The sequence below is a fragment of the Arvicola amphibius genome, chromosome 2, assembly GCF_903992535.2.
Source record: "Arvicola amphibius chromosome 2, mArvAmp1.2, whole genome shotgun sequence".
NCBI classification, from domain to species: domain Eukaryota; kingdom Metazoa; phylum Chordata; class Mammalia; order Rodentia; family Cricetidae; genus Arvicola; species Arvicola amphibius.
The window spans coordinates 154,757,616-154,779,894 of NC_052048.2; the positions used below are offsets into that span (position 1 = coordinate 154,757,616).

At 42.1% G+C, this 22,279-nt stretch overlaps 1 protein-coding gene across 1 annotated transcript in view; it reads left to right on the forward strand.

The window, feature by feature from the left end:
- The window catches only part of Dync1i1 (dynein cytoplasmic 1 intermediate chain 1), a 320,890-nt gene that overhangs the window by 261,706 nt on the left and 36,905 nt on the right, over positions 1-22,279 (forward strand). Inside the window, exons 11-13 of the mRNA XM_038318765.1 lie at positions 1,071-1,184; positions 3,757-3,890; positions 7,649-7,793. Of these exons, the coding sequence (XP_038174693.1) occupies positions 1,071-1,184; positions 3,757-3,890; positions 7,649-7,793 (393 nt within the window). The remainder of the gene's footprint in view (positions 1-1,070; positions 1,185-3,756; positions 3,891-7,648; positions 7,794-22,279) is intronic.

The following is a 22,279-nucleotide window of genomic DNA, read 5'->3' on the forward strand; positions in this document are numbered from 1 at the left end:
GAGGCAGCCAAGAAGCTACACTCAATGATTATTGCTGCTCTTTCTGACCAGGGGTTTATATGATAATAATAGTCTCTGAGCCATCCTTTCTGCAGTGCCAGTTTCCAAGGACTGAAGACTGTTTCATTGTAGCTGTGGCTAGGTATTATGGACACTAACTCATCAAGAGTCCAGCTTCAACTGTCAGCTGTTTGTACAGAGAAGCATCGAGTAAGCTGTGGTTTGGCCACTTGTGGCCAAGATGCCAGAAATCTAACCCAAATTGCTGCTAGGTTCTGCTTATTCTAACCTCCCATTTAGTGTTTAGTGAGCAGCTTCAGATGGTTTTAACCTACTGTGTAGACTTCTATAGAACAGGATAAGCTTCTAGAGTCCTGACAGATGGCTAGTGCATCCTACTTATTTGCCAGGATGTATAAATGACCTCTGTTAAGGCTTAGGCTGAATTTAAGCCTCTGTACAACTCCAACTGATATTCTGAAAAATAAACCTCTCATCTTAGACTTTGAAATAATATACAAGAATACCCTAATTCTTTCTCACTAGGTATATTATTGCAATAAGTCCACCACCAATACACCCTTCCTCGAGTTAAACTAGTATTAACCACTTTTTAAAGACAATGCTATCAAATGTGTGTCAGTGGCTAGAATGCTAGAATGCATCTAACTCCAGACTTAGTAACACAGTTCTTCCAAGACTAGAGTTCTATTCCTGTAAAGCCCATCTCTTCATAGTCACATTGAGCTTAGAAGCGGTGCTATGTCGTAGACTCACTTGTGTACTCCGAACCAGGCTCCCTGCTTGCTCCTGCCCAGCAACCGCCATTGGTTCTCATTCCCTTCTGTTGCACTGCATCAGACTTCACAAGGTGAAGCTTTGTAGGTGTTTCCACATCAGTAGCTGGTTCAGGACTTCTACAGAATTAGCCTGACAAATGGCAAGTGACTGGAAGGTCATGCTAGTCAGATGATGTCACTCCGTAGCCCTTGTCAGAGTAACGCTGACACTCAGGTGCAGTCATTTCCCTTTGCGGCAGCCCCTGATCCTCCGTGTCGATGTTTTCACAGCACCCAGTGTACTGTGTCAATGTTGTTGGGACCCAGAACGCTCACAACCTCATCACTGTCTCTACCGATGGCAAAATGTGTTCCTGGAGCCTGGACATGCTCTCCACCCCACAGGTGCGTCCCTTCTTTCCTCCACATTGCAGCCTGCTGGCTCCAAGACCAGCCTGCGTAGGAACATGTCTCCCAGAGACCCAAGGCCCTTGAAGCCAAAACCTATTTCCTCTACCACAGATTATGTCATTATTGTACTACGTTAATCCTTAGGTTAGCTTCAAGTGAAAATGAACCAATCCATTTGAAAGCACTGTGATTAGAACAGTTGCCTGTTGTGTGACTTGTATTCACCCTGCAGCTTTGGGAAGCAATGAAAATAAGGGTGGAGCTCAGCAGAGCAACCCCTTCTGGGGACTTGCCTTGGAGGAAAAGAATCCCAGCAAAACAGAAACCCAAGCTGCTGCTTGTTTCTGTACCCTAGACGACCGCCTGTTTTCCTCTCTGGAATGTTTGTGAGCATGGCTCCTACCATTCCTTACTCACTAAGCGAGAAGCTGAAAATGAGAAGGTTCCCGGTTTCCCTAACCACTACCGATCCCAGCAATGGAAACCAAACAAAGAGCTGGGGGAGAGAAGAATGCTGGAGGCGGTGTCTGAGTGCCACTTTTAGAGCATGCACATGTGACATGCACATGTGTGCAAGCATGAATGCAGACATGCTCATGCTGTCCACATGTCTTTGTGTGAACAAAAGTAACATTCTCCCCCAACTTAAAACCATGGAGAGTTCATTGGGATGGTCTTCGGCAATCTTTATATGAAAAAAATTATAGAAAATTCCCAGAAGATAATTCTCAGTCTAACAATTCTTGTCCCCTCCCCTGGAATGAGAGCTCTAGAACGTCTCCCATTCAGTCTTTGAAGAGGACTAGTTCTAAGATGTATAAGGACATGTGGAAACTGTAAAGACTTCATTTAAGTCTCTACAGATGTAGAGACTACTAAAGCAAGGCTTTTCACATGACTTTAGGGGTGGGGAGACAATGCTAATAAACAGCTCACAATTCAGCTTCCTGGTTTTGCCGATCTTTATCGGGCCTCCAGTTGTGTGCAGATAGTTTATGGTTTTTTATTAAAATTCTCAGCAATGCGTTGTTTTCTTTTAAGAGCATGGAGATTATAAACAGATATCAGAGCAAACCCTCTATTTGAGAATTTTTAATTGCCCATTTTGCTGATTAAACATGTGTTTGTTTAGGTTAAGTCAGTGATGTGGGAGCTCCGAGCCCATTTTTTATTATTGTTAGCATGCGCACAGATGCCTGGTTCTGCAGAGGGATGGAGTATTTCATAGTCTTGTCCCCTTGGAGAGGAGGGATAAGTGGGGTATCCCACAGTTGCCTTCCCTCTCCCCCTGCACCTCTTCTCCCTGTACCCCCCTCCCCAGTGAGTGACCAACATTCATTTCCTTCCTTACCACTAACTTTAGAGACAAGGCAGAGCGTCAGATGTTCCTATTTTCCATGTGACTGTCAAGGCATCCTGCCCTTCAGTCAGCACGCTGCCGTGCTCTCAGTGTGTTGGTGCCATGAATGGTCACTCTTACCTGGGTCTCAGGGTCGGTGTGACCGTACCCTGTCAGCAAGGATCTCTAAATCATGGACTCTGTAGCCAAAACAGCTTGGTTGAATTGCACAGAAAAATCACAGTTCTTATACAACTTCACAAACATTCTGTTCTGAGCTTCAGCTACACCAAACAGGCTGCTTGGTATAAATAGCCAGGAATAATCAGGGACATTGTTGATAGTTGTTCTTTGCTGTCATTAAATTTAATTCAGCAGCATATCTTTCTTGGATACTTATTTGAAGTTGTGTGTGTCTGTGCGAGTGTATTCCACATGTGTGGAGGTGTTCGTGGAGGTCAGAGGCATCAAAGATCCTTGAGTTGGAGTTACAGGCAGGTGTGAACTTCCTTACATGGGTGCTAGGAATGGAATCCAGGTCCTTTGGAAGAACAATCAGTGCTTAAGAGCTATCTCTTCAGCCCCAAAGTATATATATGTATCTTTTAACACACACTCTAAATTTAACAAATAGTTTAGCATAATAAAGACTTATTTGCTATATTAATCTCTTACTCAGATACGTTTCTTTGTGAGCTCAGAGTCTCTACAGCCGACAGCTGCCTTTCACGGGGTCTACTTCCTGTTGGATTCTGGTTTCTATGACCTGAGTGACAGTCTCCTGGTCTCAGTTCACGGAGGACCTGCAGTCCCTCTGTGACAAATGTGTTTGTACATCTGATATTAATACACGTGTATTCTCGCAAACAATTGATTTTGAAAATGTTTGTAAATACAAGGGTATTATGTGTTTTATTAAAGCCTGGAGCTGACAAGTGTAATCATTACAGCATTAACTTTAGTTTCTGCACCGTTAGTTTCAAAATTCTCACCTGTCATCTCCGCCTGACTGGGGAGGCAATGGCACACGCTGATGAAATCCAGCAGGCCTGAAACCAGAGACATGGAGCAGCCTGGATGTCAGGGGCAGTGGAACACAGTGGGGGTCTTTTGTAGCGCTGTGTGAAAAGCAAACAGATGATTAAGCCAAATGATTTTTCCATGCTATCTTTGGCATGGCGAGGAGTTGACAAATGGAAATGTAACCACACCGGTGTGTTTTGGTAGGAGAGCATGGAGCTGGTGTACAATAAGTCCAAGCCTGTCGCTGTTACGGGAATGGCTTTCCCGACGGGGGACGTCAACAACTTCGTGGTTGGCAGTGAGGAAGGTACCGTCTACACAGCTTGTCGTCATGGAAGGTGATTTCTCTGTTTTCTTTCTGGTGAACCATCTACATTATTACCAATCTGCCTTGTAAAATAGTTTATTTCTGAAGAAATACAATGCATGACTTCAAATCTATTAGCTTAACGAACACATCTGTCTGGGCCCTGGTGACTTAGAAATTCTTGGGCATGCTTGACTTCTTCAGAGTCTAATATACTCACTGTTCCTATCACAGCCATTTTTTTGCACATACCATCAACCTCCAACCATGTACAATGTACACCTGAGAGACAACAGCCCCGCGTGTTACCCATCTCTATGTGCCTTCATGAGTCAGGCCCTCTGCTTTCGACTTGGTCTAGCATTTCTGTCTTCATTGTCTAAACCCTCAGCGTTTAACATACAACAAAGGCATGGTTCCACATTGAAGTCTTCTTGAGTTTCTTGAACAAAGAAACCAAAACAAAACAAAGCAGACAAACAAAAACACCTTGTTCATTACAGCTTATGTGATTTCACCTGGTTCGGTCAATTTGTTCTTTCAAGGAGTACTTGCTAAGAACCCACTCTGCGAAAGATGCCATCTGGAGAATACAGTAAAGGGCAAGGTGCCCGTGTCCTTGCTGAGAGTAAAAATGACACAAAAGCAAGCAGTGGTTTAAGAGCATCAAGACAATGGAAGCAGATTAGGCCAGAGAGAATCCTAGTCAGTCACCCTGAATATTTATATATTCTTTCATGTACATCTGCAATAGCGTCCACCATATTTTGTTTCAGTCGGTCATTTTTCTACCATATTTCTCTTGTTAAACTATTTCTGTTTCATCTTTGGTTTCCTGCCCAAGTGCCGGGCCCATAGTTAGTAGGTCAAGGACTAAAATGAGAAATGAAGAAATGACAATATCTAACTAATGATGGAAGTACCTTAAGACCTTCCCTCCCAGCTGGTGGTGGTGGTGGCACTGGGAAGTGTTGGCATATACCTTTAAGCCCAGCACTCTGAAGGCAGAGGCAGGAGGATCTCTGTGAGTTCAAGGCCATCCTGATCTGCAGAGTGAGTTCCAGGATAGCAAGGACTATTACACAAAGAAACCCTGTCTCGAAAAAAAAAAAACAAACAAACAAAAGCAAATGAACAAAAAAAAAATCTTTCCTCCAAGTTGGAAGGGTTGAAACAGTGTGAAATATACACAGAACTGTGCAGTGCCCAGGAGACATTGGCAGACACCTCTGAAATCAGGCATAGCAAAGTGGATTCCAGCCACTCTTAACAGGTGGCCTCATACCTTTTGAAAGAAGCCTTGTATTCACACAGATGCTTAATTTCTGTTCACTTTCATAGTTCTTGGCCAATTGGTTTTTCATCTCTTGTACTTGTCCCAGGCTACTTAGATTTAACAAGGAATCATGAATTGTTTAAGCTCAGCTACATGAATTTTTCCACTCTAATAACACAGGCTGTGATGTTTCCACTGTTTTGTTTCTTAAACAAGCAGCGTTTGCCCTGCTCGCAGGATTCAAAGACGACTTGGGAAGTTAGGCCTCACGGGTCCATGTCCAGCATCTCTACAACAATAAAACCGGAATAAACCCGCACATCAAACATTTAAAATAGTATTCAATTTTCTCAAACATTTGCTGCACTCCTCCTCAGAACAGAGTGTACTGATGAAGACGTTAACCAGACATGTGCCGTATAAACCTGGTTCTTGATGTCAAGAAACTGCTAGCAGTAGGACCAGCGGGTGCATAACCACCTGCAACACCCACAAAAATGCCCTGATCGCCATGGGACACCCAGACCCAATGAGTCAAGCATGTGGCCACAGCTCCATCGCCAGTGCTCATGGAGATGTGCAGTGGAATCAGGTTAACCCAGTCCAGCGACAGCCTAGGTGTGCACACTCTGAGCGTTTGTGAGCTGGAGTGCACATTCTGATTTTTTTCGTATTTCTTTAAGTGACTCGCCTTCTAAATGATGGGTATTTTTATTTTGTGGCTATTGCAAACAGGACAAGAGTATGTATTGTTGTTTCAAAGAATGTGTCTCTGATTCACACCAATCTTTTTACTAATGTTCGATTTTGCTTTTGACGTGGGTCCATCCATCAGAACTATAAAACACACATCTTGGTAAGGCCATAAAGTAGCAAGTCCTGGCTCTGTAATACTGTTAAATGGGTCATTCAGGGCTACAGGAGAAAGGTGGGTGGGTTCTATTTTTCACCTAACATAAGTGCAAATCCAATTCCACAAATTTAGCAAAGTCCTCACTGTGTACCCCATGAGCCCCTTCAGGATGCTGCTAAGAACAAGCGAAGCCCCACCAGGGGCCACTTCACAAATCGGCTACTCCTGCTCACCAGGTCCTGTGTTAGAAGCACTGTGAGCAGTTCTACTGGACAGGCTCTCTAACTTATTACATGGTAAATGCTCAGCAGTGCTTTGCTCACGAATGCAAAGTCTACCCAGGACAATGACATGTATTGGTGCTCGGGGCCTAAACGTTTTAATAACTGATTCAGTTTTGCATTTAGTGACATAATATTTAGATTCCACAATCCCTACATATTTGTCATACTTATAGCCTCATGCATATGGACTTTTTAAAATATAATATTGTGAGTATATTTTCTAAGAGTTTCCTAATTGTGTATGACTACATGTAGACTTTTATTACATAACAATAGAAGGTTGGAACTAATGCCAGCTAAGTTAAACATCCACGTCAGAGAATAATTTTGAGTCATGCATCCCTATTTCTCAAGTGTTGTTTTAAGTGCATAAGTTTTCTCTTTCCTTTGTTATTTAATTCAACAAATATTTAGAGAGTATTTTCTGAATACTAGACATTTTGAATCAATAAATATAAGATAACTTCCCTTATGGCCTTTACAAAATAGTCTCTAATCTCGTTTTAGTTGCCAATGAAATGAAAACATTGTTTTTCCATCTTATATTGATACCATGGGAATTATTTTTTGGTTTTTGGGTTTTTTTGGTTTTTCGAGATAGGGTTTCCCTATAGTCTCTAGAGCCTGTCCTGGATCTAGCTTTCATAGACCAGGCTGGCCTCGAACTCAGAGATCCGCCTGCCTCTGCCTCCCGAGTGCTGGGATTAAAGGCGTGCGCCACCATCGCCTGGCCATGGGAATTATTTTGAAGTAACAAAGGTTTTATCAGTTGTTACATAGGGGGAGCTGGGAGGACCTTGGACTTAACATAGTGAAGGGAACCCTGATGGCTCTTTGTCTTGGAGAGGGGTGGAGTGGTGGGGTATGGGTGGAAGGGAGGGGAGGGAAGGGGGAGGAGATGGAAATCTTTAATAAAAAAAAAAGAAAAAAAGAAAAAAAATATGAAAAAAAATTTCCTTGGAGGAATAAACAGCTATTGATTCCAAAATTATTGCTAGCCAGTAAACTTGAAGGGCACACAAATGGGCCTGTGCATCTCAGGCGTTGCTGCAGCAGAAATAAGGACACTCCTGAGAGTCAAATGCATTTTTTCAGCACAAAAGCTTCCCAAAAGTAACAAGATCTGTAAAGGCACTGGAAATAAATAAATGATAATTTTTCTCATTAAATTCTGAAGATTTCTTAATTATAAATGGCTTTCTCTTAAAATTGTTACGGAAATGCTTGTGTTCTCGATCGTGTATGGTTGTTCTAACACAGATGAGTGCTGTGTTCTAGATTATGTATGGTTGTTCTAACAGAGATGAGTGCTGTTGTGTTGACTCAATCATTGCTTTGCAAAGAACACTGAAATGCTGTATATTTGCCTCCCGCAGCAAAGCAGGCATTGGTGAAGTCTTTGAAGGTCACCAAGGGCCAGTGACAGGAATTAACTGCCACATGGCAGTGGGGCCCATTGACTTTTCTCATCTGTTTGTCACATCATCATTTGACTGGACTGTCAAACTGTGGACCACAAAGGTAAGGATGCCTAATAGAAACTATCCCATAATACACAAGGGGAGAGGTTTCCCCACAGGGGAGTTGAGAGAATAACTGTACCTGGCATTGAAATTGAGACAGTCCACTGTCTCAATGGGGAGCTCCATCTGTCCAGGAGTTAATGACGGTGTTAAGGTCTTTTCAAAGTGCATATTTATTGTAAATGTTTAAGTTATGGTTGAAAACAGGCTAATTGAAAAAAGTAGAAATGATTAAAATAATGATATATCCAACGTCCTCCCTTGCAAATGTTGCTGACTTTAGCCCACACGAATCTCTCTGTTTATCTCTCTGGTGTCCGTCACATTTATTTACACACATTTATAGCTATGGGAAAAATGTTTGGATGGTTTTCCTCATTATTTTATTGTTTGTTTTTTGTCTATTTTGGTTTCTTGAGTCTTTAGAGGTTCGAATATGGTCTTATGTTACTTATGCTTTAAATATCATTTGTACTGTGACAGAAAAAAATCAAGCCAGACCATAGTGTCCCAGGCCTCTATTTCCAGTGGAGAAGCAGGAAAGGCATGGCTGCAGAGGTATGAGGCAGCTAGTCACATTTCTTAACGACCCCGTGGCAAAGGCCGTTCTGATCGCAAAGTGTGACCCCCTAAGCACAAGGTCCTTTAAGAACCAGGAACCCAGCAGGACTTTCTGATTTCTGTTCTGAAGCAGGATACAAAATAATTTTGTGTCCCCAGCTACCGTGTTTTTGTCAATGGTTTAGAAGCCATGCTGAGTAAGATCTTCTGGCCAAAACATCAATAAGGATAATACTTTAAGAATGTGTAATGCATTGAAAAAAAATAAACCAACATAAAATTTTTATTGGTCACTTTTGGAAAAGCATAGGCAAGTCGGCTCATTGTTTTGAGAAGTGGTGAGGAAGCGGAAGAGGGAAGCATTTGTCTTCCCTTTTCCACAAGACTCGGGCTCCAGGCTTACAAAATGGTCAGTGACACTTTTTCTTTGTCGACACAGTCTAGCCAACACAGAAATATGAAACATATTTGAATTTTTTAGCTTTTTACAACTCCCAATGATCGCAGTAATGGTTATGGCTGATAATATGTGAAAATTGAAAAAAATCTGTAATTAGGATATAGATACATCACTTTTGTCGAGGGCTTGCACACCAAATCAGTCCTGAATCGTATCAGTCTTCAGCTCTTAGAGATTAGATGCAATAATTAACACCACAGGTACACTGGCAGCCCTGCCAGGTTGTGGGGAAATTGACAGGACAATGGATTTCATCTCTACAACAAAGCCAAAAGGAAAGCAAACAAACAGAAACCAAAAGAAGGAAAAAATGTAAAAGGAAATTGTATATCAAAACAAAATAAAATAAAACAAAACTTGAGACTTTTCAAATAATTTCAAAATAGGGCTCTTACAGAGATCTTAGTTAAAGCTGACAGCTTGTTTGAATGGTTAGGAAGCTTTCAGAGACATATGACTGCTACTTAATGGCATTCATGAATTTTTAGAAATGATGATGATATAATTATTTACATGGCTTTATGTTTTATGGATGCATATAAGAATATTTATATAAAATATATCATTTGATTCTCAACCTTTTGGTGAGGATCAAATGCAGAAAGCTTACTGATGTCAGTGATTCAAAATAAGCCATTTGGGTAAGGGAGAACCTGTGAATACAGATAAATAAGATTGAATGTGTGGGGGTAATTATTGAAGCTGAGTGATTGTCATGACACTAGTCCATTTATCAGTATATGTTTGCCACGTTTGAAGTCTTCTCTAACAACATTTAAATGAAAAATAAGGGTGAATACAGTTTTGACAAATATGTAGAACTGTAATACGCTTGTTGCATTCATCAACCCATAAACCATAAGTACTCAAGGAAAATACAATTTCTTTGGAGTATTGTAGATGGAAGTTTCTGTCCCACCCAGTCCCACAGTCATTCAGCCCAAAGATACACACAGAGGCTTATATTAATCATAAACTGTTTGGCATATTAGCTCAGGTTTATTAATAACTAGCTCTTACAACTAGTTATCAACCCATAATTCTTATCTATGTTTAGCCATGTGGCCTGGTACCTTTTCTCAGTAAGGCATTCTCATCTTGCTTTATCTGTGTCTGGCTGGCAACTACATCTCTGTCTTTCCTCTTCCCAGAATTCCTTAGTCTGGTTGCCCCACCTATACTTCATGCCTAGCTTCTGACCAATCAGGGCTTTATTAAACTAATATGTTATCCCACATTTAAAGGTGTACAAATAACAATACGTCAAGGAGTGGGTACAAAGTGAGACGTAACTGAAAAACCGAGGATCTTTCTTTCTTTTATTTCTTTTGACCATTTACTTTTAAGATGGAGTCTTAAAATTAATTGTAGCCCAAGGTGACCTCATAAACACTATATAACAGACTAGCCTTGAACTCCTGAGCTTTCAACCTGAGCCTCACTAGGACTAGGTGTGCACCACAATGGTTGGCTTTTGATATTATTGTTACTTTTGTAGACGTCACTCTTATAGAAGAACTAGTAAAGCAATCCATAAGTATAAACTAAAGGCTATCATAGTCAGTATGTCAGCATAGACAGTATCCAAAGGGTGATGAATTTTAAATTTGAGCAATGGCATCTATTCTGTCATAACAGAGGGACAGGAAGCACAGGGGGAGATAAGTGTAAGCCACCAGGTTTAATGACTGGAGGAAGCCGGAGCTGATAATGGCTATTTTCTACAGCTCTGGAGTGGAGTTGTGCCAGAATGTGATGGAAATAAGCTAAAAGACAGAAGCCAGGAGGCATTTGGTGTTATACGTTCATGCATAAAGGAAATAAAAACAGCCAGGAAAAGAAAAGGGAGTGAGGGATTGGAAGTTCAGTGACAATCAGAGAGTGGGTACGAAGGAAGTAACTGGAAAAGACAACAGTGAGAGATCACTGTCGGGAAGTAGGGCGTTTGGGCTTAGTATTTCATGAACACTTGGCTCCACGTGAGTTTCAAGAACTCGTTAAGGATGTGATTGTCCATAGCTGAAACCCAGTGGAGGTGAAATCCCTTGGAAATATGGAGAACATGGAGACAGAAGGCCAAGATGCTGTGACGCTGTGGCTTTGGACTGGGAGAACACTGGCTAGACAGGGGCAGAAAGGGAGACCGTGATTGCAACAGCTACGTTTCCAGTGAGGTAGGTGGGGCCAGAAATGGTAGAGGCCGGATAGAAAGGGAGACCATGATTGCAGCGGCTAAATCTTGAAGTAGGTGGGGCCAGAAATGGTAGAGGCAGGAGTTTCCTGGAGCTGAGAAGCAGTGAAGCAGTCTCCACAAAGCACGAAGGAATCCTTTCCACTCGCGGTTTGGAAAGGACACACAGTGGGAAGCAGCGGCTACAGTCAGCTCTAGCTTAGACAGGAAAGGAAGTCTGATGTCAGTCGAGGACCTCACTGAGGCAGGCAGTACCAACTGGAAGGCTGACGACACAGCAAAAAGCATTTCCTATAAAATGAGAGGCCCTGCAGTGACAGGGAGGCCTAGCATGTTGGAAGCATCTGGAAAGATGGGAACTGTGAGTAACTGAATTAGAGGAAATACATACTAAGAAATTTCTACACCCTCCCCCAAGAAATCCTATGTAAACGTACAAAGAAGGGAGGAAATGGGGTGGGGCTAAACTCAGACTTGGAATTCTAGCAGAGTGAGGACCACTTGAAGGGAGTTGAGATTAAAACACATTACACATCCAGTCCCAGCCCCAGCCCTGACCACACCAAGTTCCATCATTAAACCGCTGTCAGGGAAGACTTTGCTGTGAAGCAGAAACTTTGTTGGAGTGGTTTTCCTCAGAAACAGAGGGCCAGGCTGCATTCCAGGCAGCTGAGTCAACACATGCTTCTACGGACATTTTTATCTGAAGGTTACAAAGTAAGAGTCCAGAGAGGACGCAGCCAAGGGAGGGAGAGTCGAGAAAGCAGTCGAGACAAAGGTCTAGAAAGTAGCTGTACTTGATATTAATTTTTATTTAATAGGTAATGACTAGCTGTAGGGGGGGAAATTAATTGAAATTTAATTTTAAGGAATTTTTATGATACAAGAAAGGTTAATTTGCACAGGCAGTGTGCAAAAAGTATTGAGCTAAAACTGCATTGTGCTAAAATTTTTGATGTATTGTTGCTCCATTAAATCTTCACCATGAGTTTCTCAGGTGATAGTATCCCATTTATAGAACAGGTATCAGAGGGCTACATGACTTGACTGGTGTGCTTATCAAATAATTGGGGAAACTAAGTCTAAACACAGTGTTGTGTGACATCAAAGCCTAGTGGACCTTAAAAGGATGCAGTCATTATACTGTTTTGGGATTCTGAATCTGTTAGGGTCTAAAGAAAAGAGACAATAAAAATGCTGATTAGTAGTGGGGCGTTGAGCCGGTGGTGCTGGTGCAAGCCTTTAATCCCGGCACTAGAAGGCAAAGTCAGGCAGATCTTGAAGCCTGCCTGGCCTACAGAGCAAGTTCTGCGACAACCAAGGTTACACAAAGAAACCCTATCTCAAACAAACAAGCAAACAAAAACTAGTGTGTGGTTGAAAAATGGAGAAATGTGATATTAGATGGTGTAGGAAAGAGGCTCTTGGTGGGGGTGGTGGAAGGGAGATGTGTGAGGTGTGTGAGTAGGTCCAGCCAACAGTCTGTGCAGAGCGGAGAGGACAAGACAGAGCTGAGCTGTGTGCAGCCGCGATGAGATATGGTAGGGAGAGAAAGGACGTTCATTGCAGACATTCAGAGATGCAAGGCCTGATCCCCTCCTCTGGAGGATGCCCAGACTGTGCAGACTTGAGGACCAGTTGAGGCTAAACACAGAAACTAACATAAACTTTACAAGGTGGTAAGAGAATTCACCTAGTGCTACATCTTCTGATGTTATTCATATATGGGAGGGGATACTGAGAATGAGTTTGGTGCACTTCAGAATATTCTCACCTTCTGAGGTAATCTTGGAAGAGTTGTGTACTGAATCAGTTACTCACCTCATCACTGTGGCAAGACACGGAGCAGGAGCAACTGAGAGCAGGGAAGCTATTCTTGCTTACAGTTTCACAGGTTCATCCATATTAGCAGGAGCAGAGCCATTCATCTCACGCCAGTGAGGAAGCAAGGGCAGGAATATGGGGTAGGCAGGTGCAGAGTGAACACACCCAAACCTACCTGGGTACAGCTTTTCCCAGCCGAACTCACCTCTGGTATTCACAGCCTCACCAGAATTTCCTTTAGTCAGAGCTCTAGGGATCTAGTTGTCTCTAGAAACTTCCTTCTTTGGAGTGTCCAGAGATGTGCTTTAGATCTCCTGGGTGTTTCTTAGGTCAACCAAATCAACAGTCAAGACTAGCTGCCACACTTCGTTCTTAAACCAGAAAAGGTCAAAAATGTTTGGAAAAGTAACCGCAGCACTAAAATTTACTCATTAAATTTTCTCAAAACTATAATTGCAAATAATCCTGATACAAGTAGATAAATAAAAAACTGATCTTGTTTTGAAATTGCTGATAGCATAATTATCCAGCCAGCTGTGGTACACACCGGTAACCCCAGCCATGGAAAGGCAGAAGGAGGAGGGTTAGGGCAAGCATGATGTGAACCTGGGCTACACGGAGAGACCCCATCTCAAAAACAAAATAAGACACAGGCCAAAAGTATAGTTTGTAATTAAGGCTTTGGTTTGTTTTTATTTTTGTTTTTTAATCTTATTGTTTTTTAATCTTGAGTTTTGAGAGAAATTTACAAAAGAGAAAGAAATGAGAGTTGAAACACCCAAGTCCTCCCTTAGATAGTCCTGATTTTAGTGAGTGTCAGACAATAAAGGCAATAAAATTAATGACATCATTTTATCATATTTGGTTTATATTTGCTACTTACTTATTCTTCTGATAGGTTTAGGGATTGAATGTAGGCCTTCACACATGCTGGAGAAGCATTCTACCACCAGAATCTGTACTAAATTTCATTTTTATTTGTAAGCTTCGTGATATAACCATTTCTTATAGACAATTTATTCACTGCCTTAAGTAGCAGCACATTTTGCTTTAACTCTTTGCAAGGTATTACAATAAAGGAGTAAAGGGTACAAATGTACAACCTTCACCCCAGGAGATAATGAATTAAATGTAAGTAGGTGGAGAAAATGCTGTTGTTATGGTCGTCAGATTATTGACAAAATGCAGAAGATCTCCATGGATGGTAGAGCAGTCAGCTGTGTCCTGACTAGAGTTTGGAGAGCCACAACAGTGCATGTTCTCTGCCTGTGGAGACCACTGTGACATCACCCTGTGTCCCATCAGCATCACCTGATCCTGTTTCTCTGATTACCCGACTTCCCTTCCTCCTATTTATTGAAACAAAGCAAAGCACAAATGCCCTTCCTTCACCTTATTTCCCCTTCCTGTCTTTTCCATCACCTGCCGTTTCCCACAGCCTGCAGCAACTGTCTCCACAATCTCCCTCTGTCCCTACGACCTCCACTAGACCTCCTCCTTCAAAAGTCACCCTGACCCTCTCGTCTGTTCCAGGGGTCATTTTGCCAATTTCATTTCCTTTGATGACTTTGTTGCTTTAATGTTGGCTTGTCCTTTCCAGCGGCCTTTCAGAGAGCATCAGAGAGTGGGGTGGCACTTGGAGTAGAATAAAATGCTTAAAGTCTGTGCTTGATGGCCCTTTTAAAAGAAAAAAGAAAAAAAGCATTGCCTGAATAAATTCTGTTGAGCACCAACCCTTACCTTCTCTGTATCTTAGCATATTAAATTTCCCATCCATCAAAAAAGGCCAGAGTTGATGCTCAGAAATAAAGTATGCACTCTTGGCTGGGTTAAAACATTCATTATTCCTCTGTTTGCTGAGGTTTGGGCTAATTTTTTTCCCCGGTGCTGCTGTTTAGCTTAGTGGCTAGACAAGTTATGAGTCTTTGGACTTTTTATCATTTCATCCAGTTTGGAAAGTTTCAGTGGATTCCAATTAAACATTAGGTTAATATTTATTTTGGTCTTGGTACAGTTACTTAAGGATTTAGCTTCCTGATACTGTTCATGTATTTGCCAGGTCGGTTCCTTTCCTTGGACTTCCAAGAGCTTATGTTTCTTCTGCTTGTATTGACACTATCTGCTAAATTCTTTCTGCTCTAGAGTTTTGAGCTCTGAAACTTAACTCCCTTCTACTGACAGATCTAGTGTATGGCCTGACTTAATTCCCATGCTGGTATTTGATGTCAGTGCTGGACAGAAGCCTGGCGTTCTCATGATATGCATGTGATTGGTGGAAATCCCTTCCTCTCTCTGAGTGTACACTGACTTGTATAATCTGTCCTGGTAGTTAAAATGCATTCTGGCTGTTAATTTTTTAACAAAGGAGAGAGTCTGAGGATGAAGTGTTCTAAGTGACTTCACACAGACAAGGCCACTCCTGAGCAGTAACTGTGACAGTAGGGCCAACCTGATTTGTATAGCCTCTGCTAGGGCTAAAATACAAAGTGGCTCTCTTAACTGATTGCTTTCCATCTTAGTTATTAGAAAAGAATAATAATTTGAAATTGTTTCAAATAAAAGACTGGAAAGAGCTTTTCCTTAAAATTTTATTTTCTGATGAGTTAATTAAAAATTATTATGTGTTGTAATAAATGTTTGTGATAAGTAAATATACCACAATGATAAAAATGCTTTTGTCTGCTGAATCACAGTGATTCTGTAACTATAATGTCCTCCCATTCCTGGGAGACTTATGGGGTCCTTGAGGGGAAATCTGTGGGGTTTTTTTTCTATTTATAATCCCAGTGCCTGGCATAGCACCTAAAGTCTGGTAAACACTTAGTAAGTCATTGGGTTAACATGTAAACAAACTAACCCTGGATTCTCTATAAAATGTGTGTTAAAGATATACTGCTAAAATGTTTTATTAATAATGCTCTAGGAGATAAAATTCATAACTTTAATTACATGTATTATAAATGTAAAACTGACATTAGACTTTGAGAATCTAGGAAGTAGTTAAGAAAGTATAATAATAATTAGTACAAAGATCCCTGGGCAACCATCTAGGAATAGAATGGCATCTTCCTGACATGCCTGACCAGGACAATGCATAGAACTGCGATTCCCAGTTGAGACCGGACCTAAAGTTCTGAGTCCCCAGAACATGTGTCCTCAACTTTGTGCTCTCTAGAACACCCTCCAAGGATGGAGGTAGGCAGCTCCATCATCCCTGGGTTCACTCTAGAACACTCGCTCAGTGATGGAGGTAGGCAGCTCCCGCATCTCTGGGTTCACTCTAGAACATTCATCGAATGATGGAGGTAAGCAGCTCCGCATCCCTGGGTTCACTCTAGAACATTCATCGAATGATGGAGGTAAGCAGCTCCGCATCCCTGGGTTCACTCTAGAACACCCATCCAGTGATGGACATAGGCAGCTCCATCATCCCTGGGTTCACTCTAGAACACTCGTCCAGAGATGGAGGTAGGCAGCTCCAGCAGCTCTGGGTTCAGGATGCTTGCTCCTGGACAATCACTCCCTGCAATGCCCTCTTCCAAGCAGGAGTGCTCTCTCTAGAGACTATTCTGAAAGTCTATCTCTTGTGCACTCTCAGTCCTTGAGAAGAATGGGGCCATGCATCCGTCTCACTGCAGTTCATACGGTATGTACCCAATTCACAGGGAGAAGGAATGGAAAGGGGAAATCTGAAGAGGCATCTCAGAGCCTGTGACACCCAAGTGAAGGATAGAAGTAGGGACAGGGGAATGAAGAGGGAGCTCAGCCAGGAAGACGAGGCTATGGGAGGGCACAGAAGCCTGGCTTGCTGACTGTGAATCCACGATGAGTAGTTAACCTCCTAGCGCTGCACTTCATCTGCCTATCACTGTTTCATTTGTGTGTGAAGCTTAAACAGGACAGTGTAAGTGAAGACTTTAGACCATGGTGGAGCACACGAAAAGCGTTGCAAGAGGTAGCGACAGTATTACCATCACTGTTACTAAACACAGTGATGTTCTTGGTGTGGTTTGGATGTTAAAGTGATTACAATTCAATCATAAATGTCCTCTGAAATCCTTGTATTAAAGATCTGCTCCCAAGATGGTGCCCTTGGTAGGTGGTGCCAAGATAGAGGCCCTTAGCCATCAGCCGTATCTCCCTAAGGGAAACTGTAGGACTTCAGTCATTCCTTTATCCTTTATGCTTCTTCTCATAGGACCACTGGATTTTTCTGGCTATGTCCATCCATGGCAGGTGCCCCATTCACCCACTAATAGACCCAAAACAATGGGGCGAACTAATCATGAAAGGGAAACCTCAAAACTGTGGGTCAAAATAAAGCTGTGATGTCATTTGATGGAATATACACGTTCTGCTGAAGATGGCAAGGATAGCAGCTTCTGGTAGAATGGGACCTAGCTGTCTTCTGTTTTGTCATACAGGTGTCATGGTGGGCACCCGGGACAGCTCTCCCCCCCAGTATTCCCAGCACACTGTCAGGCCAACAACTCATATCAGCCGTGCTTGGGTTCTACACTCACTCGGCAACACATGCCATTGCTCTTTTGTATTTCATGTGGGAGAGCTGTGCACACTCTCACGTTTCCACTGCATTTATGGTAGGTATTTGATCCATTCGTAGTCTTCACTTCTAACTCTCTTAGAGACTTTCTCTCTAAGTTACCATACATAAATTTTCTGATGAAGCTGGCATTATACCAGTGGTGTCACACAATTTTATAAATACATGCCGTGTGACCTTGTATTTTTTGTTTATTTTTGAGATTGTTTTTAATTGCATTTCTCCTTTTCTCTTTCCAAGCCCTCCTGTATAGTACCCCTTCCCACTCTCCTTCAAATTCATGACCTCTTTTTATCAATTGTTATTGCAAGTATAAATATACCTATGTATAGTATATACATAAATATAGACATATAGCATATGCATGCACAAATATACGTATATATTTGTGTATATTGTAGTATATGTCTATATATTCCTTAATATAACCTGTTGAATCCATCTAATGTCACTTGTACCTATGTTTTCAAGGCTGGCTGTTATGCTCTGGACCAGCAATTGGTATGCTGTTCCCTGGGGAGGGCCACCTTTTCTGTTCCCAGCCTTGCTCAGATGCCCATAGTTCCTGGAGTAGAACTGAGGTCCTAGGAACTTTTTCCTACACAATTTATGTGCCCATTGGTGTTGTTGTTAACCTCACGCTCGGGCACTTATGTTGGTGACACTTCATGGGTGTTGCTTCTGATGTTTTGAGAAGATACAGTCTCACAGCCAACTCCCTGTTCATCTGGCTCTTCAAATCTTTCGCTCCCTCTTCTGCAATATTCTCTGAGTCTTGGCTGTGGAGAAGTGTTCACTGGGACTGGGCTCCACAGCTCTGCATATTGACTTCTATGGTGGCTTCTGTGTGTGACCTCATCTCACGACTGGGTCCTTCTGCTGACTGTCTGCTTGCTTGCTTCAATAGTGTGTCTGCATTTGAATGTTTAGATCATCTTGGAATTTCTTTCTGGCTTCAGATCGGAGTGAAGAGTTCTTTCCTCACCCTTCCTGGTGGCAGCAAATCGCCATAGCTCGTACTTCTTGTCATCCTTCAGAGCTGTGCCTTTGCTTTCCCCACAGATCCTGATATCCCAAAGGGAATTTAAATATAACAAGGAAGGAGGAAAAGGTAACATTCATTTGATGTAGGTCTATATAAGAAGTATATTCTTAAGTATTATTAAGTATTAAGTATTATTCTTAGAAATCCCAATATTCAGTTCTATTTACAGAAGCTACATATTTAACTTTTTGATTATTTACTGTACAATTATACATCCTTTTTTTCAAAACGGTATTGTTTTGTTTGACTCCATCCCGTATTCAATTCATTTTAGTTTGCCCGCATCATATGTAGCATAAAATAAGTACAATTTTCTCATTGGGAGAAATTACGACTTTATCAACTTTGCATAATACATATTGGAAAACTATCTCATTCTTATAGGGCTTTGTAAAGAATAAATGGATTTTTGTAGTGGAAAAAATAAATAAAATTAATCTATAAAAACTCTCCTTTTTTTATTCTAAAGTGGAGTAACCAGCCTTCCCATAAATCCAGGGCAACCAAACCTCTGTGTTTACTACTGGAAACTCACCAGCTCTGTGGAAGTTTCTGAAAAGGAATGTTGTGGAACTGGCAGAAGATCGAACTAGCTTTCTCTCCTGTCCCCTGGTTCACTGGCTTGAACTAGCTTTCTCTCCTGTCCCCTGGTTCACTGGCTTGAACTAGCTTTCTCTCCTGTCCCCTGGTTCACTGGCTTGAACTAGCTTTCTCTCCTGTCCCCTGGTTCACTGGCTTGAACTAAGCCCAGGTCCAAAGCACGACGGTGTCTGTTTTGTGACCAGCTTCCGTCTTACTTAGGATCTTCCATAATAACTAAAAACTTGACCTTTTTTAAAAGAAATGTGCTGTTTTATTACAAAGTCTCACAAAATGAAAATATCTCAGAAGGGAATCTATGCTAACAATTGCCACCTGAGGAGTTGGAGGAAGACAGGGCAATGTGAGGTTTTTTTTTCTGCTTGCCTGCGACCAGTGGGCAATCAAAACTGGCTGACATTAACTAAACCTGAAAATCAGGGCTCCCAGAATGCCCAGTCACCCTCTAGAAAGCTTAATAAGGACGTCCAAACAGAGCAAGCAGGCACTTAGCAATTCGGAACTTTGTCTTCCAGTCATTTTCTTTCCACTCGGACCCTACGTGGTTCAAAACTCAGACCTGAGCAGGATAGACAAGGTAGCTTCGGGAAGAGCTCTCCCAGCACGACTGCCCTGGGCGCTGCTCTCTGGTTCCTATCGAGTCCCTGGGGGCATTGTGTTTAATATATTTTACATAAATACACTGAGAAGTGTAAAACATCAAATCTGAGAGATTAGGGAGAAATAAGGGACTTGGGGAGAGGTCAGAGCCACAGATCTTGCTCAGGCCGACTTGACCTCTTCTTGATCCCTTCAGGTTCGGCTTCTCCTCCCTGGCTTTCTCCTCTCCTGTGACTTCTTTTGCTCTTCTGCATTGGTCTCTTCTTCAGCCTCTGTTTTGACTCTTGGCTTTGTTGAAATTTGATGAGTTCTTGTGACCACCTTCTCCCTCAGAATTCCTGTTCTCCTCTGGCAGGACCAGCTGCCCTGCAGGATGCAGCGCATGGCCAACCCTTGAGCGTTATGCTTGCGAGGCTTGCCTGCTGCCCATCTGTGAACCTATTTGTGCCTGATTAGTTTGATTCCCCAGTCTCCCTCTCCCAGTCCTGCTTTAACAGAGGTCAGCAAACACTGGCCTCTGTTGTTATCTTACTGTTGGAACCATTTCCTTAATGTGGAAGGCTGTGGATTACCACCATGATCCCGAATGCATACCCGTGTATATTCTCATTTCCTCTCTTCATTGTGCTTTATGCTAATCTAGATCAGTTATAGATTAAAGTGGCAACGCTCTTCTCTAAGAATGTTCCTTCTAACCCCAAGCCCTCAATGTCTATTGATAAAACAGCATGCCTTTATTCAGTTTATGGCAAAATCAATATCTCTGAAGAGGGTCTCTACTCATACTCTATATCATTTCAGAACATGCCTTCCCCTACAACATACATACAACAGTGTGCGTGTGTAATTGTGTGTGTATGTGTGTATGTGTGTGAATGTGTGTGTATGTGTGCATGTCTGTGTATATGTGTATGTGTGTATGTGTGTGTGTATGTGTGCGTATATGTGTGTGTATGTGTGTACTCTTCACAGGAGTCTTCTTAAGGCAGAAGAAGGAACTCTATGATAGTTTTGTAAAAAGAATGTAAAAGTTAAACAAAACAAGCAAATGTATTTCTCGAGAGGTCTCAATTCTTCAAGAATGACAGAACTACATAGAATTTGGAGATCCTCTGGCTGACCAGAATAGGAGATTTTTACCTGAGGGTGAGAGAGGACAGCAATCTGTGGACCGTTACCTGCAAACTGAAAAATCCCTGCTCTGTTAGCTTCCATATTCATTTTAGAGAACCCTGCGTCCTTTTCCTTTCTTTTTGATCCTCCACTCTTCAGGCAATTTCTCAGAAATTCAACTGATGCTCATTCCAATTTGCATGTTAGTAGTAATGTCAAATAGACTTTACAGGCTAGTCAACAGCAAGCTATCTGAGCAACACAATTAAACAGTGTGAACTGGATCAAGGCAGAAAATAAAGAGAAGGCACAGAAGCTGAGTTTTAAGAATTAATGATTAGAGGTGCAGAATGTGGCGAGGCTTTTAGAGCCATGAGGAGCTGCGTGTGGAGACCTGCTCAGTGTTGGTGCAGTGCTGACTCAATACGGAAACCCTGTCTTCTCATAAGCACTTGTGACAACAGCTGTAAAACCAGAGTTCAGAGAGCAACATGGTGGAGCAGTGGCAAAGAGCTCCGGCTGCTCTTCCAGATGATCAGTTCCAGCACCCACGCGGGATGCCCCACAAACACCTGCAACTCTAGTTCTAGGGGATCTCACTCCTCTTCTGGTCTGTGATCACTGATACTCCCATGCGGGTGGGAGCACTTTAAAAAACAAACCAACCAACAAGGGCATCTGGTTAAGATCTGAGAATCAGCCTTAAACCACTTTGAGGTTCTCCACTTCAAATCCTCTTTTATTTTCAGAAAAGAAAACTGGCATCTAGAGAAGAGTGAAAAGAGTTATCCCCCCCCCCCAGTTTTAGCCCCATATTTTCACCTCATAGTCATTATACTCGGGTTCAAAACCAGTGGCCTGATGTGAGCTAATAGTTGAACTACCCATCTATTCTTTGCAGCTTAGAAGTGGACTCAGGTTTGATGGTTCCGTGGTTGGGAATGTCAAGCATCACTCAGAGCCACTCAGGATAATGCCAGGGACTTTTATTGCACAACTAACTGCTTCCCTCTTTCCCTCGGGACTTTTATTGCACAACTAACTGCTTCCCTCTTTCCCTCTGAGCTGCGTTTCTTGAGGGCAGGGACATCTCTTCTGTCTCACCTATCTTCCCTACAGCTTCCAGTGGGATTGTGATTACACTGTGATATGTGTGGACTGGTGAATCAACTGACTAGATTAATAATAGGATAAACTAAGAGGTTTTATAGTTACCACAAGTTTATTTTCAACTTGTGCTCAGACCCCCAAAGACTGAAAGACAACTAGGTCCCCAGGGGAGCAGCAAGGCTATTTCTGTCCAGCATCTTTGTTTCAGCTCGGCTTTATTTCGCACCTATCACCTCTCCTCCCCGCCCCGCTCCACTGATCTCCTTCTGCCCAACCCTTCATGCACAAGGATTTCACTTATGCTCATAATGTTTTTGAAATAATTTATTTATCTATAATATTAGCATCATGAATCTTGCAAAAATAACAATGAAAATGGGATTAAGATTCTATTGCAAAATGAACACATATATTGC